This window comes from Monodelphis domestica, chromosome 5 (assembly GCF_027887165.1).
Source record: "Monodelphis domestica isolate mMonDom1 chromosome 5, mMonDom1.pri, whole genome shotgun sequence".
Lineage (NCBI taxonomy): Eukaryota > Metazoa > Chordata > Mammalia > Didelphimorphia > Didelphidae > Monodelphis > Monodelphis domestica.
The window spans coordinates 172,194,513-172,207,946 of NC_077231.1; the positions used below are offsets into that span (position 1 = coordinate 172,194,513).

The window sequence follows — 13,434 nt, forward strand, 5'->3', positions numbered from 1 at the left end:
AGTGATGCTCACACCTCATTACCATTACACTTGTGTCTCTGGAATTTATAGTAATATCTTTTTTAAAAATAATATGGTTGTTAGTTATAGCAGTTTAGTAATTTTTTAAAAAGTGATATTAGAGTCTATTCTTAGATCCCTAGTTGATAGATCCCTATCCCTTAGATCCCTAGAATAAAAGATCTGAGTATAAGATTTGCTGGTCTTGCCCTGTCTCTGGCTACAGGCAATGTTTGTGGCATGATACCACTGTGTGGCAGTATTGTCAACAAATGGGAAGGAAGGACCATTCTTTCATAGGTGGGAAAGTTGGATGTATTTCTTCTCTTTCTAAAAGTGAAAGGCCTGATTAATTAAATATAAATGGGTATTAAACCTACCCAGGGAATATGTCTTATCTAAATATTGCATTTCCCCCAGATTAGCAGGTGCTGTCCACACAATAGGCATATACTATTTCTTTTGAAGGTTGAATACCTTTTTTTTTAAAAAAGAGATTCTTAACTAAGAGAATGATGGATTAAAATTAGTATCCCAAAATGAAGTTGGAAAAAATTGCTGAGGAACAAATGAAATCATTTCCATACTCTCTCATTTTTTATGCCTGTCCTAATATATATTCATTACTATCCTGAATTCTACTGAATTTCTGTAGCAGGGGTTGTTGACATTGTGTGTGTGTGTATGTGTGTGTGTGCATGATAGATCCCTTTGACAATCTCATGAATCTTGGTAGTTTTTTCTCAGAATCGTGTTGTTAGAAGCATAAAAAAAAATGCACAGACCTACAAAGGAAACCAATTATATTGAAGAACAGTTATCAAAATGTTTTTTAAAAAGGTAATGGACCCCCAGTTAAAAACCCTTGCTCTAGAGGAAGTATTTTCAGCCTCTGTTTAGAATGTTTAGATGTTTAGAAAATGAAGCAGAGGGGTATGATTAAGAAGGATTTTGATAATGCAAGAACATTCCTTAGGATCACCAAAAAGACAGCTGGGATTTCAGACCAATGATAGGGAGAACTGGATCTAGAAAAGGTATGTTATAGGTCTATGGCATTAGAGGGATAGGGCTACAAAGAACCTCAGAGGTCATTCAATCCAACTCTCATTTTATAGATTAAACTCTGAGTAATAACTGTTAAATGGAAGATTTGAATCTTGGCTCTGAAATCAGAACCATACTCTATTCCTCCTTAATGAGATAAAAACTATTTATTGGCCTCTAGGAATGCCTGGAAAAAATAGCTGAGGTTCTGTGCCAATACTGAGGAGGGAGATCTTAATAGGACCTCAATCAAGGTGAGGATATTATTTCATGATAATAGTTCATTTGCTATTCGAATCCTTTCTTAAGTTAATATCTCTGGATAGTAAGGAAAAAATGAAACTGTCCCCTTTCTTTCCCTTTTCTCTGACTCTAACACATCATCAAATAGAAAAAAAGGGTAATGAACATACATAACATACATTGATTTTATGAGTTGCCCTAGAATTTTAGAGGTATACTCACTGAGTGGCAATGCATTTTGAATGGAACTTTTATCAATGCTTTTCTATTATTTTCAAAGAAAAATACTGTTAGGACCAGGTTCCACCTCCATCCTAATTATTGTAAATACAAGATGATGAAATGTATAAAAGAGATGGGTTAGTCCTTGTGATTTATTATCATATTTGAACCCTTTGATTGGATCAAGAAGGAAATAGTCAATAGGCTAATAATATAATTTAACCATAGCCTTGGGGAGCTTAAATCAGGAGGCAATTGATTCAGGTCAGAGAGAGCCAGTTAAATTGTAAAGAACTCCATGTTTGGGAGTGCCCAGAGGAAGGGGTGAGGAATATAGAGTGAGTATTATACCCTCCTCAACCTCTCCTTTCTTCTACTGACCATATAATAGGAGATTCTGGACTAGTAGAAGGCAACACATTGAACTCCAATTAGCAAAAGACATACTGAGGACAAATATAGACTCAGATGGATATGGAAAGATTTGAGAGAAGCTTCAGGGCGTGTGACCTTACATGGTAGAAATAATGTCATTTATGGACTCCAAAATAGCACTATTCTTAGATTCCAGAAGAAAGCTATTCCAAGAGGATCTTCATGAAGATGTTCTGAAGGGAGAAAAGGACTTTCAATAACCAGAAGTGTAAGATATCCATTCATGGTTCCTACACAGTGCCCCACCATCTTTCTGCTACTGCTCCCCAAGTTTGAAGGGATTGTTTTTTATAACAACTGTTTTTTTCTCTGAGTGTTTAGTAAATATTTTTTGTAAAAGTTAATTTAATGGAAAACACACAGTTGAGTTCTCACAGACAACTCTATATCCCTAGAATACAGAGAAAAATGGTAGGGAGCCAATCTTTGGGGAAGCCCATCCTGTGACTAAAAGTTCCAGTTGGGTGGGTGAGCCCAGAGGGGTTACTACACATAAAAGTTCTTTTTACATACATACAAACAACTGAATATGTATGTATGTATGTATGTATGTATGTATGTATACACATATATAGTTACAAAAGGATCAATCAATAAAGATTTATTCAATACCTACAATGAGCCAGGCACTGTACTAAGCACTGGGGAAATAAAAAAAGATGAAAGGCTGTCCTGCCTTCAAAGAATTATTTTTCTATTGGAAACTAATCTTTCTTTAAGTTAGAGTAGATTTTCTTTTTGTTCATGGTTCTTTGATCTTGCCTCTATTATTCTATTCAAATATAATATTATTAAAATTATTTCAAAAGAAATCTGGTTCAATGAAAGTTAGTTAATAATTAAAATATGAAAAAAATATATAATAGAAAAATACCATTTTCAGATTGCCACCATTTCTTTTTTCTATCAGGCTCAAATGTTGTAATGACATTCTCAATCATATGGCTATTTGCTTGTGTGTATGGATTATATGGAAATCTTGAATCACAAATGAAACATTTTTGTTGTTCCTAGAAGACAAAACAAATAAAATTAAGTACGGAAATATAATTACTTATTGTACAGCTAAATTAGAAAACAAGCGGTGCCCATGTTTATTGTCTTCTGGTCTATTTCAAAATACAAAGATGAGAGGAAGCAACAAAGCATTTTTCTACCAGTAGTTGCTTAATTAGAAAAACAAAGTGAACTCAAGTTTGTTTTTTATTTTTAAAGTTTTGTGCATTTTTTTTGTCTAAAAGATGAATTCACATAGAATTGTTTCTATCAGACATAGTAGTCAGGGAATCAGGAAAGTAGTTTAAAATGAGAAAATGTATTTCCAGTTCTAGAATCACTTCCATTATATTTGACTGCAGTAACTTAACTTGAAAGGTAGTCAAAACAACTCATTTTCTATCTGCGATCTTTCAAACAGAATATTTGAAAGAGGAAAATTTTCTTATCTAATATGTGATTTTCTAATTGTTAGCCTCTAGACCAGGGGTCCCCAAACTTTTTACACAGAGGGCCAGTTCACTGTCCCTCAGACCCTTAGAGGGCCGGACTATAAAAAAACTAGGAACAAATCTGTATACAACTGTCTGGGATAGCAGAGGCTGCAGTGCTGGCTGTGACGAGCCTGTCACACCTTGCACAGACCCATCACTGCCACCACTATACCAGGCAGCAGTATACACAGTGTAGAATCACCTCCCCCAGATCGCCGCTCACCATGCTGATGTCTTCCATTGTGCAGCCACATAATCCTTTGCACGGCACCTTGTTCTCGTTTAGTTACTCTCAGAACAAGGAGCCACACAAAGGATTATGTCACCGGAAGTAGTACTGTACGTGAGTGATGCCACACTTTGCGGCACCTCCACATATAGTACTCCAGAAGCACATGCTCCTCTCACTGACCACCAATGAAAGAAGTGCTCCTTCCAGAAGTGTGGTGGGAGCCATATAAATGGCCTCAGGGGACCACATGTGGCCCGCAGGCCATAGTTTGGGGACCCCTGCTCTAAGGTATGTCTTTAGTATCCTTCCTTTCTACTATATACTGTATGACTTGACTCCTGAGACAATTTAATTCAAGTCTATAAACATTTATTATATACCTACTATGTATAAGGAGGAGCAGCTAGGTGGTTCAGGGGATAGAATGCTAGCCTGGAGTCAGGAAGACTCATCTTTATGAGTTCAAAATTGGTCTCAGATACTTACTAGCTGTGTGGCCCTGGGCAAATCATTTAATCCTGTTTGCCTCAGTTTCCTCATCTGTAAAATGAGCTGGAGAAGGAAATGGCAAACCATTCTCTTTGCCAAGAAAACTCCAAATAGGGTCATAAAGAATTGGACCTGAGTGAAAATGACTTAATAACAATAACAATATATGTAAGGCACTGTGCTAGTCATTGGAAATACAAAGATAAAAACAAAAATAAAAAAAACAGTCCTTTTCCTTTTAGAGTATACATTCTACTATAAGGATATACCATGCAAATAGATACATAAATGCTAGATAATTTGAATAAGGACAAACCCATATAACCAAAAGGACCATTGAAAGAATGGATATGAAAGCCCTTTGTAAAGTATCAAACACTAGTTAAATGTAGTGTAATGATAATGATAATAATAATCATTGTTGTGGCTCATACCATAGAACCCCAGGAACCCAGCTCTAGGTTCAGTCTTGGGGATATCCCACACATCACTCTTTGTTTCATGTCTCCACCCAAGATTTTCCCTGAGATTATCAAAATATTGCTAAAGTCTCAGATGAACAATGCAAGAGCAAACACACATACATTTTTGACTTTATGACTAGCAAATGGCTACAGGGATTAATTTGTAAAGCTAAGACAGTCAATTTTAACTCTGCTTTAGAATACAAGGTGTCATAGCCATTAAGTTCCATTCTCCTCGCCATAGTCAATCAATCCTTTGTCAGCCCTAGATGGATGTCTTGCCCTTGTTTCAAAGTCCTTTTAAGGTGCTGCTCTTTTGTAGACATGTGAAGGGAAGAGAATGTGGCCAGACAAGTATGTAGTACCAGCTACATGACTCAGTGGTGTAAGGATAATTTTAGAGTTGTGACTTAAATCTAAATTAATTTTGGTCACCAGAGGAAATCCCAAATAAAATACCAAAGTTAGCTGGAAATTTTAAATTAATATAGAGGAAAGGAATTAAGGGGAAGAGAGAGAAGGAGGGTATAGGATTTCTCCTGTCTGGCCTGTGCCAGGGGAAGTTCAAAGACCACTGCCATGAGGTCTCTGAAGAAGATTAGAGGCTTTCTAAAAGAATAATGTTTGGAAGGTAAAGGAGAAAAAAATCAGACTAAACTCTGAGAGAGCTCAGTTAAGATGCCTCACCTGTACTAGGCTACTCAGCTTCTCCCAGTATAGTATGAAGGAAAACTCACCGCCAAACTGGACAATAGCTGCTACCATGCCAAGATGCTGAAACACTTAGCACACTACCAGCCAGAGCCACCTCTCCACAGAAAGAGACCAGAGAGAGGAAGTGATGTGAAATATATAGATGGTTTTTACATCACTTTCCTGCGTCTCACATGTACCAATGGTAGCTTAAGCTTGACTTAGGACAGCCCAAAGGTCTGTCAGTTGTTTCTGATTTGTCATTTGCTAGCACATGTCTGTCATAGGCCATCCTCCTAAATACTTAATCCTTAAGTATGGGTGTAGACACTCCTGTTTTTGTTGGACTAAGTAGGGTGAAGTAATCTAAAGTTCACAGTGGATAGAGAGTCAGACCTGTAGATAGGATATTCTGAGTTCAAATCTGGATTCAGACACTTCCTAATGGTGATCCTGGGCAAATCACAACCCCAATTGTCTAGTCCTTACCACTCTTCTGCCTTGAAACTGACAGTATCAATTCTACGAAGCAAAGTAAGGGTTTTAAAAAAAATGCTTGTATCTTCCCTCTGTATTAAAAATAATTGATGAATTGGTGACCCCTGAAGTTTACAGATTTTTGACAATTTGGGGGTAGCTAGCCTCTTTATGGATAATGACCAAGTGTTTCATATCTTTCAGAGGTTAAAATCTGGAGGAATAGCAAATGCTAATCTGAAGCTAGAGTGAGCTAGCCAACAGAGATAAAAAATAGGGGTTCTTAACCTTTTTTTTGGTGAAACCTATATATCCATTTCCAGAATAATACTTTTTAAATAAATAAAACATAGAAAATTGCAAGTGAAACCAATTATAATGAAATATAATTATCAAAATGTTCTTTATTTTATTTTATTTTTTCCACTGGGCCATACATGTATTATCACTCAATATCCATTTCCATATTATTCATTTTTGCAATAGAGTAATCTTTTAAAACTAAAACTCTGCATTCTAAATCATATCTTTTTCTTCTGGATTTCTACTCCCACAAACCTTTCTCTCAATGTGGATAGCACTTTCTCATAAGCCCCTTGACATTGTCCTGTAATATTGCATTGCTATTAGTAGCAAAGTTGATTGCATATGATTGTGCCACAATGTTTCACCTTCTGTTTACACTGTTCTGGTTCTGCTCATTTCCACTTCATATCAGTTCATGCAGTTCTTTCCAGTTCATAAAGAAATCAAGCAGTTCATCATTCCTTACAACACAATAGTATTCCATCACCATCACATACCTCAATTTATTCAGCCATTCCCCAATCGATGAACTCTCCCTCATTTTCCATTTTTTTTGCCATCACAAAGAGTGAGGCTATGAATATTTTTGTACAAAAATATTTTTTAAAAATCCAAGTAAATGATCTCAGGATAAGAACCCCTTAGTTAGAAAGATATAGATTCTTTCTGGCTAGGTTCAAATCTGGCCTCAGATACTTGCTAGCCATGTGACCTGGGAAAGTCACTTAATTGCCTAATTCTTACCACTCTTCTGCCTTCGAAACAATATACAGTATTCATTCTAAGATGGAAAGTAAGGATTTAAAAAATAATAAAAAAGAAAGATATACTTGAACAAGACACTAGGTATTTAGCTAAGATATCTAGTATTCTTTGTTCTAAAAAGCTTGATACTTGGAGCAAAGAATCTTCTGTAGAATATTAGAAGACCAGTAGCCAAGATGTTGAAGGGAGTAAAACTACTTCCTCCTTTAGAGGAAAAACTGGCATGTTCTTTCTCCTAAAAGTGTTGTTCCAATGGATTTTCTCAGCTTTAGCTTCTCCATCATAAAAAATGGGTACAGTGTCTCCCTCGCAGGTTTATGAGGATTAAAAAAGTTGAGTGTCAAGTATTTTTTTTGTAAACCTTGAAGTGTTGAATAAAAGTTACTTATCATCATCATCATTTCATTCTTCTGTTCTTTAGATTTAGAGCCAGAAGACCTGAGTTCAAACTCTGCTTCTGCTGCCCATTTGAAATCTAGAGGTCATTTTGTTGTCCTTATGCACATGATACCCTGTCCATCCTGCCTGGTTCTTGGTCCAGGAAATTTTCCTTTCCCTGTGTGATTTTCTAGTCTATGGAGGTCACTTTCAGGTAAAAAGGTTTGCCATCATTAAACAGTGGAAAAGATCCTTTTAGGCACTACCTTGTTGCAATCGACAACATCAATAGAAATCAATTTCAAAGCAGGGAGTTTTCCAGCACTCTCAGCAACTTCCTTCATCAGCATCTTCCTGTTCATAGAATTGTTCTGATGGCCTAAAGTCATTGATGCCAGTAGGAGACCATATATAGGCAGCTTCTGACCCTATAACAGGTTCTGTTTTACTCTGCTCCCTGTGAATAGTACCCCCGAAAATGCCTCAGATCTTTCCCCCTCAACCCTAGCAATCTGTGTGGGTGCCTCCTTTCCTGTTAAAATTGTAAGAACACTAGGCTGTACCTGGCTCCATGTTTGGCACTAAGTATACCTAACATATTGCTGGGTAATTACAAAGGGCAATAATGCCACTACAGCAAAAAAGCTGTTTTAAAATATTTACACCATGAATATAAGTCGTTGCTGTGGCAACACATTTTTTTTTTTCACATCTTGCACCAAATCTGCTCCCTCTGAATTTTCAGGCCTTGACAAGTATTCTTAGGGGAGGGTGCAGAAGGAAGATTATGGTATTTGAGAGACAGCTGTATATGCCAGTGTTAATTTTGAGAAACACATGGGCAAAAAAAATAGAGAGAAAGAGAAAAGGAACATAGTAAATGATATGTGACAAAGTTGTGAGAAGTTTTTGTGAGCAGCTCATGATTTTTTCCTTTATGGTTATGTTGTTCAGTTGTATCTGACTCTTCATGACCCCATTTGGGGTTTTTCTGGCAGAGATGCTGGAGTGGTTTGCCTTTTCCTTTTCTAGCACATTTTTACAGATGAGGAAACTCAGGCAGGCAGTTAAGTGCCTTGCTGAGAGTCACACATCTGGGAACTATCTAAGGTCAAATTTGAACCCAAGACCTCCTCTCTTTAGACCTGGATTTCTATCCACTGAGACACCTAGCTGCTTTCATAGCCATACTCTTAAGAAACCTTATCAAGACCTGGCTTTCAGAATTTTTAGTTAAGTAGCAAATGTGAGCCCGAGACTAGGAAAGTAATCAGGATGCCAGTGGTTGAGGAAGAAGTAAATGGGAAAAGAATGAAAACATATGGCATTTATTTCACAGAGGAGAGCAGGGGTTCTTAATCTGGGGTCCATAAACTTATATTTTAATGTTTTATTTTTATTCCAAATTTTACAAAACCAAAGAAAATAGCCTTTTTCATATACAAAGAAAAAGAAGCTTGTAAATAATGAAATTTATTCATTTATGTACAATCATGAACTTGTTTTTTAAAATATTTTGATAATTATATTTTAATGTAATTAGTTTCCTTTGTATTCCTATCTATTTTATTTTATGTGTTTAGAAATATGATTCCAAGAAGGGGTCCATAGGCTTTGCCAGAATGCTAAAAGAGGTCCATGACTCAGAAAAGATTAAAAACCCATGAAGTAGAGCATCTTCCTGTATATGGCGTTGCTTTATTTAGTTGTGGGTTGTCTTAAATCCCACTTGGGGGTATAGCAGGGTTTTCAAATTCTTTCACTGTCACAGATTTTCCATAAAGTATTTTTATATTATTTATCAATATTCAAACATACATGTGCATGGGTTCACAAACACACATACAGCCTACTGGAAAGCTTCATGGGGGCTGTGTGTATGTGTATAGAATGTACAAGAGAGTAAGCAGTAAGAAATATAGCAGCTATTCCCCTGGTCATCTTCCAGAATAATTTGGAAGCCCTGAATGTCAGGGTACAGACAGCTCTAATGAAGCCAGAATAATGCTATAGTCATGGGATGAACTAAATAGCATTCAGAGGGCCTGTTGAAGGACTTTGGTTGGGTAAAATTCAGCCAAGAATACATGGAATACATTGAATTGTTCTTCATTTCCCCAAACTCACTCTACTTACCAAGAATTAAAATTATATCAATAAAATAAAAATAAAATAAAATAAAATAAAATTCTATAGAGGCAGCCCACATAAACAGTTCTCCTGTTTTGAGAAAGACAAGCAAATGCTTGTCTGTATTATACTAGCTGCCAGATTCCATTTGTTGCTGAAGCTTGTAATTCTGTGTTCTGTCTTTTAAGTTAAATCTTTTCTCCCATTCTTTGGATCTGTAGAGTTCTTCGTAAATCCTAATTTCTGATTTATAGCAATTTGGAAGTTCTGATTTCTGATGTCCAGAGTTTCTAAGTTAAATAGTTAGGATTGTTCATTTTGTTATGGAAATGGTTTGCATTTGTAGTCTTGTAAATAGGAAACTTTCAGCATCTGGCATAGATTACTGTCTTTTGTGAATATGTACATCATCCTTATGGAATTTTGTGTGTGTGTGTGTGTGTGTGTGTGTGTATGAGAGAGAGACAGAGAGAGAGTGTGTGTGTATAAGTTGCCAATAACTTAAGGGAACAATATGCAGTTGTCTGTTGCTTCAAAGGGCAATATAAGAAAAATGTTTGTTTTTAATTTCCAAAACTTTTCAGGAGGTGAATCATTGTTACCCCTTGCTACTTTCTACCATAGTTGGAGGTAGGAGCAAAATAATAGCCTTTGCACTATCTATATCATGGAAACGTGGTGAAAAACAGTTGTTAATATTTAAGGTGCTTTAGAAATATGAGTTCTCGCTGTTCCTTTAGGATCCAAATAATAAACATGTTTGATTAAAAAACCCTTTATGCAAATGACACAAAGATAATCAAATCAAAGTTCTGTTTAAAAATAACACCTTCTGTGATGTTAAATGCTTCCTATGTTAAATGCAAAAACAGGCACAGCAATGCAATCTGTTACTACTTAATTCTAGACTATTATAAAAATTCAGTTATTAATTCAGCTCAAATACCACTTCTGGTAGACTTCCTCAGTCTCTCCATTAAAAATGTTTTCTCCCTCCTTAAATGGCCCTAGAGTATCTTATCCAAGCTATCCTTCACCTAGATGCCAGTGAGATCCCTAAAACACAGATCTGATCATGTGACTCCCTCACAATAAATGCTGATCACCCCTATTACCCTTAAGGTCAAATAGAAACTGATCAAAAAAGCCCAACAACAACTCCTTACCTTCTGTCTTAAAGTTGATACTAAAAGGCAGAAGAGCAGTAAGAGTTAGGCAATTGGGGCTGACTTGCCCAGGATCACACAGCTAGGATGTATATAAGGTCAAATTTGAACCCAGGTCCTCATGACTACAGGTCTGGCTCTCTATCCCCTCAGACACCTAGCTGCCCTGAAACTTTGACATTTAAAGTTTTTTATAACCTACTTTTTACAGCTTCAGTATCTATTACTCCTCTTCATAGCTCCATGGCCCTGCTAATCTGGCCTTCTTATTGTTCCTCAGATGAAACACTCTGTCTCTTGTTTCTATATTTTTAGATTGGGGGGTCTTCATGTTTGGGAATCACTCTCTGCCTCTCCTTTGTCTTCAAATCCTTCATTTTCTTCAAAATTCAAGTGCCACATGAAACCTTAATTCAGATTCCTAATCACTAATACCTCCTCATCTGTATTTATATTTAGACATATTATATATTATTTTTGCTTTCTTTATTTACTATATTTACTTCTGACAGAACATAATTTCCTAGAAGCTAGGTAGTACTTCATTTTTGTTTTCATAGTCTCAGCACCCAGGACAGCTCTTGACATGGAAGATACTTCCTGCATGCTTGCTGCTTGATTGCTCAACTGATGATTTTTCCTTTCCCTTCCTAACTGTCTAGTTTCTATATATACTCAGTTTCTTGGAGGAAGGGGATAGATGATTAGAGAATGAATTCTTGTCAGAGATTTATTAGATAAAATAAAAGAAAAGCTTAGAGCAAAAAAGACCTTCCAATGTAGTATATGATAAATGTAATCTATACCATATTAATGATGGTGCTATTAAACCACTGGATCAACCAGTATTTGGGATTTTTGCATGGAGATCATTGGAATACAAAGAAAGGCAAAAACAGTCCCTGCCCTCAAGGAACTCACATTCTAATGGAGGCAAAGAACATGGAAGGTATTGTGTACATACAAGACATAGTTAGAGTAGATGGAAGGGAATCAAAAGAAAGAGATAAAGAGAATTAATATCCATTGTCATGATCCAGAACTACTACAAGATCTTCAATCATTAAGTGAAGATTTAATTAGGTTTGCTGTACTGGGCTCACTAAGATAAGAAAATAGAGCAGTGGGTTTTGGAAGAATTTTTAAGAAGCATTCACATAAAAAAGATCTTTAGATTCACTCAGAAGTTAACAAGAAATGGAAGTTGAGCAGACCATCAAGAAGGAAATTTGTGGGAAAAGGACTGAATTTAGGGTTACAGAATTTGGGTTCAAATCCCACTTCTGATAGTCTAATATTACCTATCACAAGTCACATAACCTCTCTTACCCTCAGCTCCTGACCTGTAAAATGAGGGGGTTAATTACTTATCAGATCTATGCATAAGAGAAAAATTCATTACCAAACAAAGAATAGAGAGGCATATAGAGAATAAAATGGATACTTTTGATTACTTAAAATTGAAAAGTTTTTACCCTGATGAATCTAATAGTCAAGATTAAAAGGAAAATTATAAACTGGGGGAAAGTCTTTGCAGCAAGTTTCTCTGATAAGTCTGATTTTCAAAATATATAAAAATGGATGAGAAGTTATAAGGAAAAGAACCATTCATGAATTTACAAATAGTTTAAGGATACAAATAGACAATTCTCAGGGGGAAAACCCAGGCTATATAGAGCCATGTGGAAAAATGCTTCAAATTACTATTAATTAGAGAAATGTAAATTAAAGCAATTCTAGGATTCTACCTCATGCTCACCAGAATAGAAAAGATGACCAAAAAGAAAAAAAAACAGGCTCATTGATGCACTGTTGGTGGAGCTGTAAATGAGTATAACCATTCTGGAAAGCAGTTTGGAATTATACACGTTTACTAAATAGTTCATTCCTTTTGACTGAAGCATACAATGGGGAAAGCTGTATCCAAAAGAGATCAGAGAAAAAGGAAAAAGTTTCCATGGGTACAAAAATATTTATAGCAACATTTTTGGGTATGAAAAAAAGACCCTAGAAACTAAGAAGATATCTAACAATTGAGGAATGGCTGAATAAGTTATGGAATATGAATGTAATAGCATGTTATTATTATACTATAAGAAATGAGAAAACAGATGATTTAAAAACATATGACATAAAAACTGATGAGTAAAGCATGCAGAATCAGAACAATTTTATAATAGCATTATTTATACTATAATTTTATAATATTGATATTATAAAAATTAAAAGTGTTGAGGATTACTGTGAACTAATATAGAATGAAATGAACAGAACCAGGAGACTAACTTATAAAACATTATAAAAACAAATAACTTTGAAAGCTATAAAAACTATGATGAATACAATGACCATTTGTTATTTTAGACAACTGATAAAAATATACTATACATTACAGAGGGGTGACAGATTTAGGACACAGAATAAGACAATTTTGTGTGTAGACAATGGGGGAATTTGTTTTGCTTGACTATACATAATTGTTATGAGAATTCTTTTTTCCCTTTCCTTTTCTTTTAGTGAGGGTGGGAGGGGAGAGGGAAAATGAGTAAATTTCCATAAAAAATAGTGAGGTGAGGAATAGCTAGATGGCTCAGTAGATCGAATAAGATCCAGACCTAGAAATGGGAGGTCCTGGGTTCAAATGTGACCTCAGACACTTCCAAGCTATTTGGCCCTGGGCAAGTCACTTAACCTCCATTACGTAGCCTTTACCATTCTTCTGCCTTGGAACCAAAACACAATATTAATTCTAAGGCAAAAGGTAAGTGTTTGAAGAAAAATAGAGAAGTGGAGGAAGTATAGATGTGAAATGTTTGATTTTTCAGATGAAGTTATTGTATTATGAATTTTACTTAACTATTTTACCTTGTTACAAGATTCATTTCATAAAGGAGATA

General features: G+C 35.6%; 1 protein-coding gene across 3 annotated transcripts in view; it reads right to left on the minus strand.

Moving 5' to 3' along the window:
• LAMB4 (laminin subunit beta 4) overlaps positions 1 to 13,434 on the minus strand; it is a 135,431-nt gene that overhangs the window by 107,015 nt on the left and 14,982 nt on the right. For all 3 annotated transcript variants that reach the window (XM_056799527.1, XM_056799525.1, XM_056799526.1), the window contains exon 4: positions 2,822 to 2,957. In XM_056799527.1, the coding sequence (XP_056655505.1) occupies positions 2,822 to 2,957 (136 nt within the window). The remainder of the gene's footprint in view (positions 1 to 2,821; positions 2,958 to 13,434) is intronic.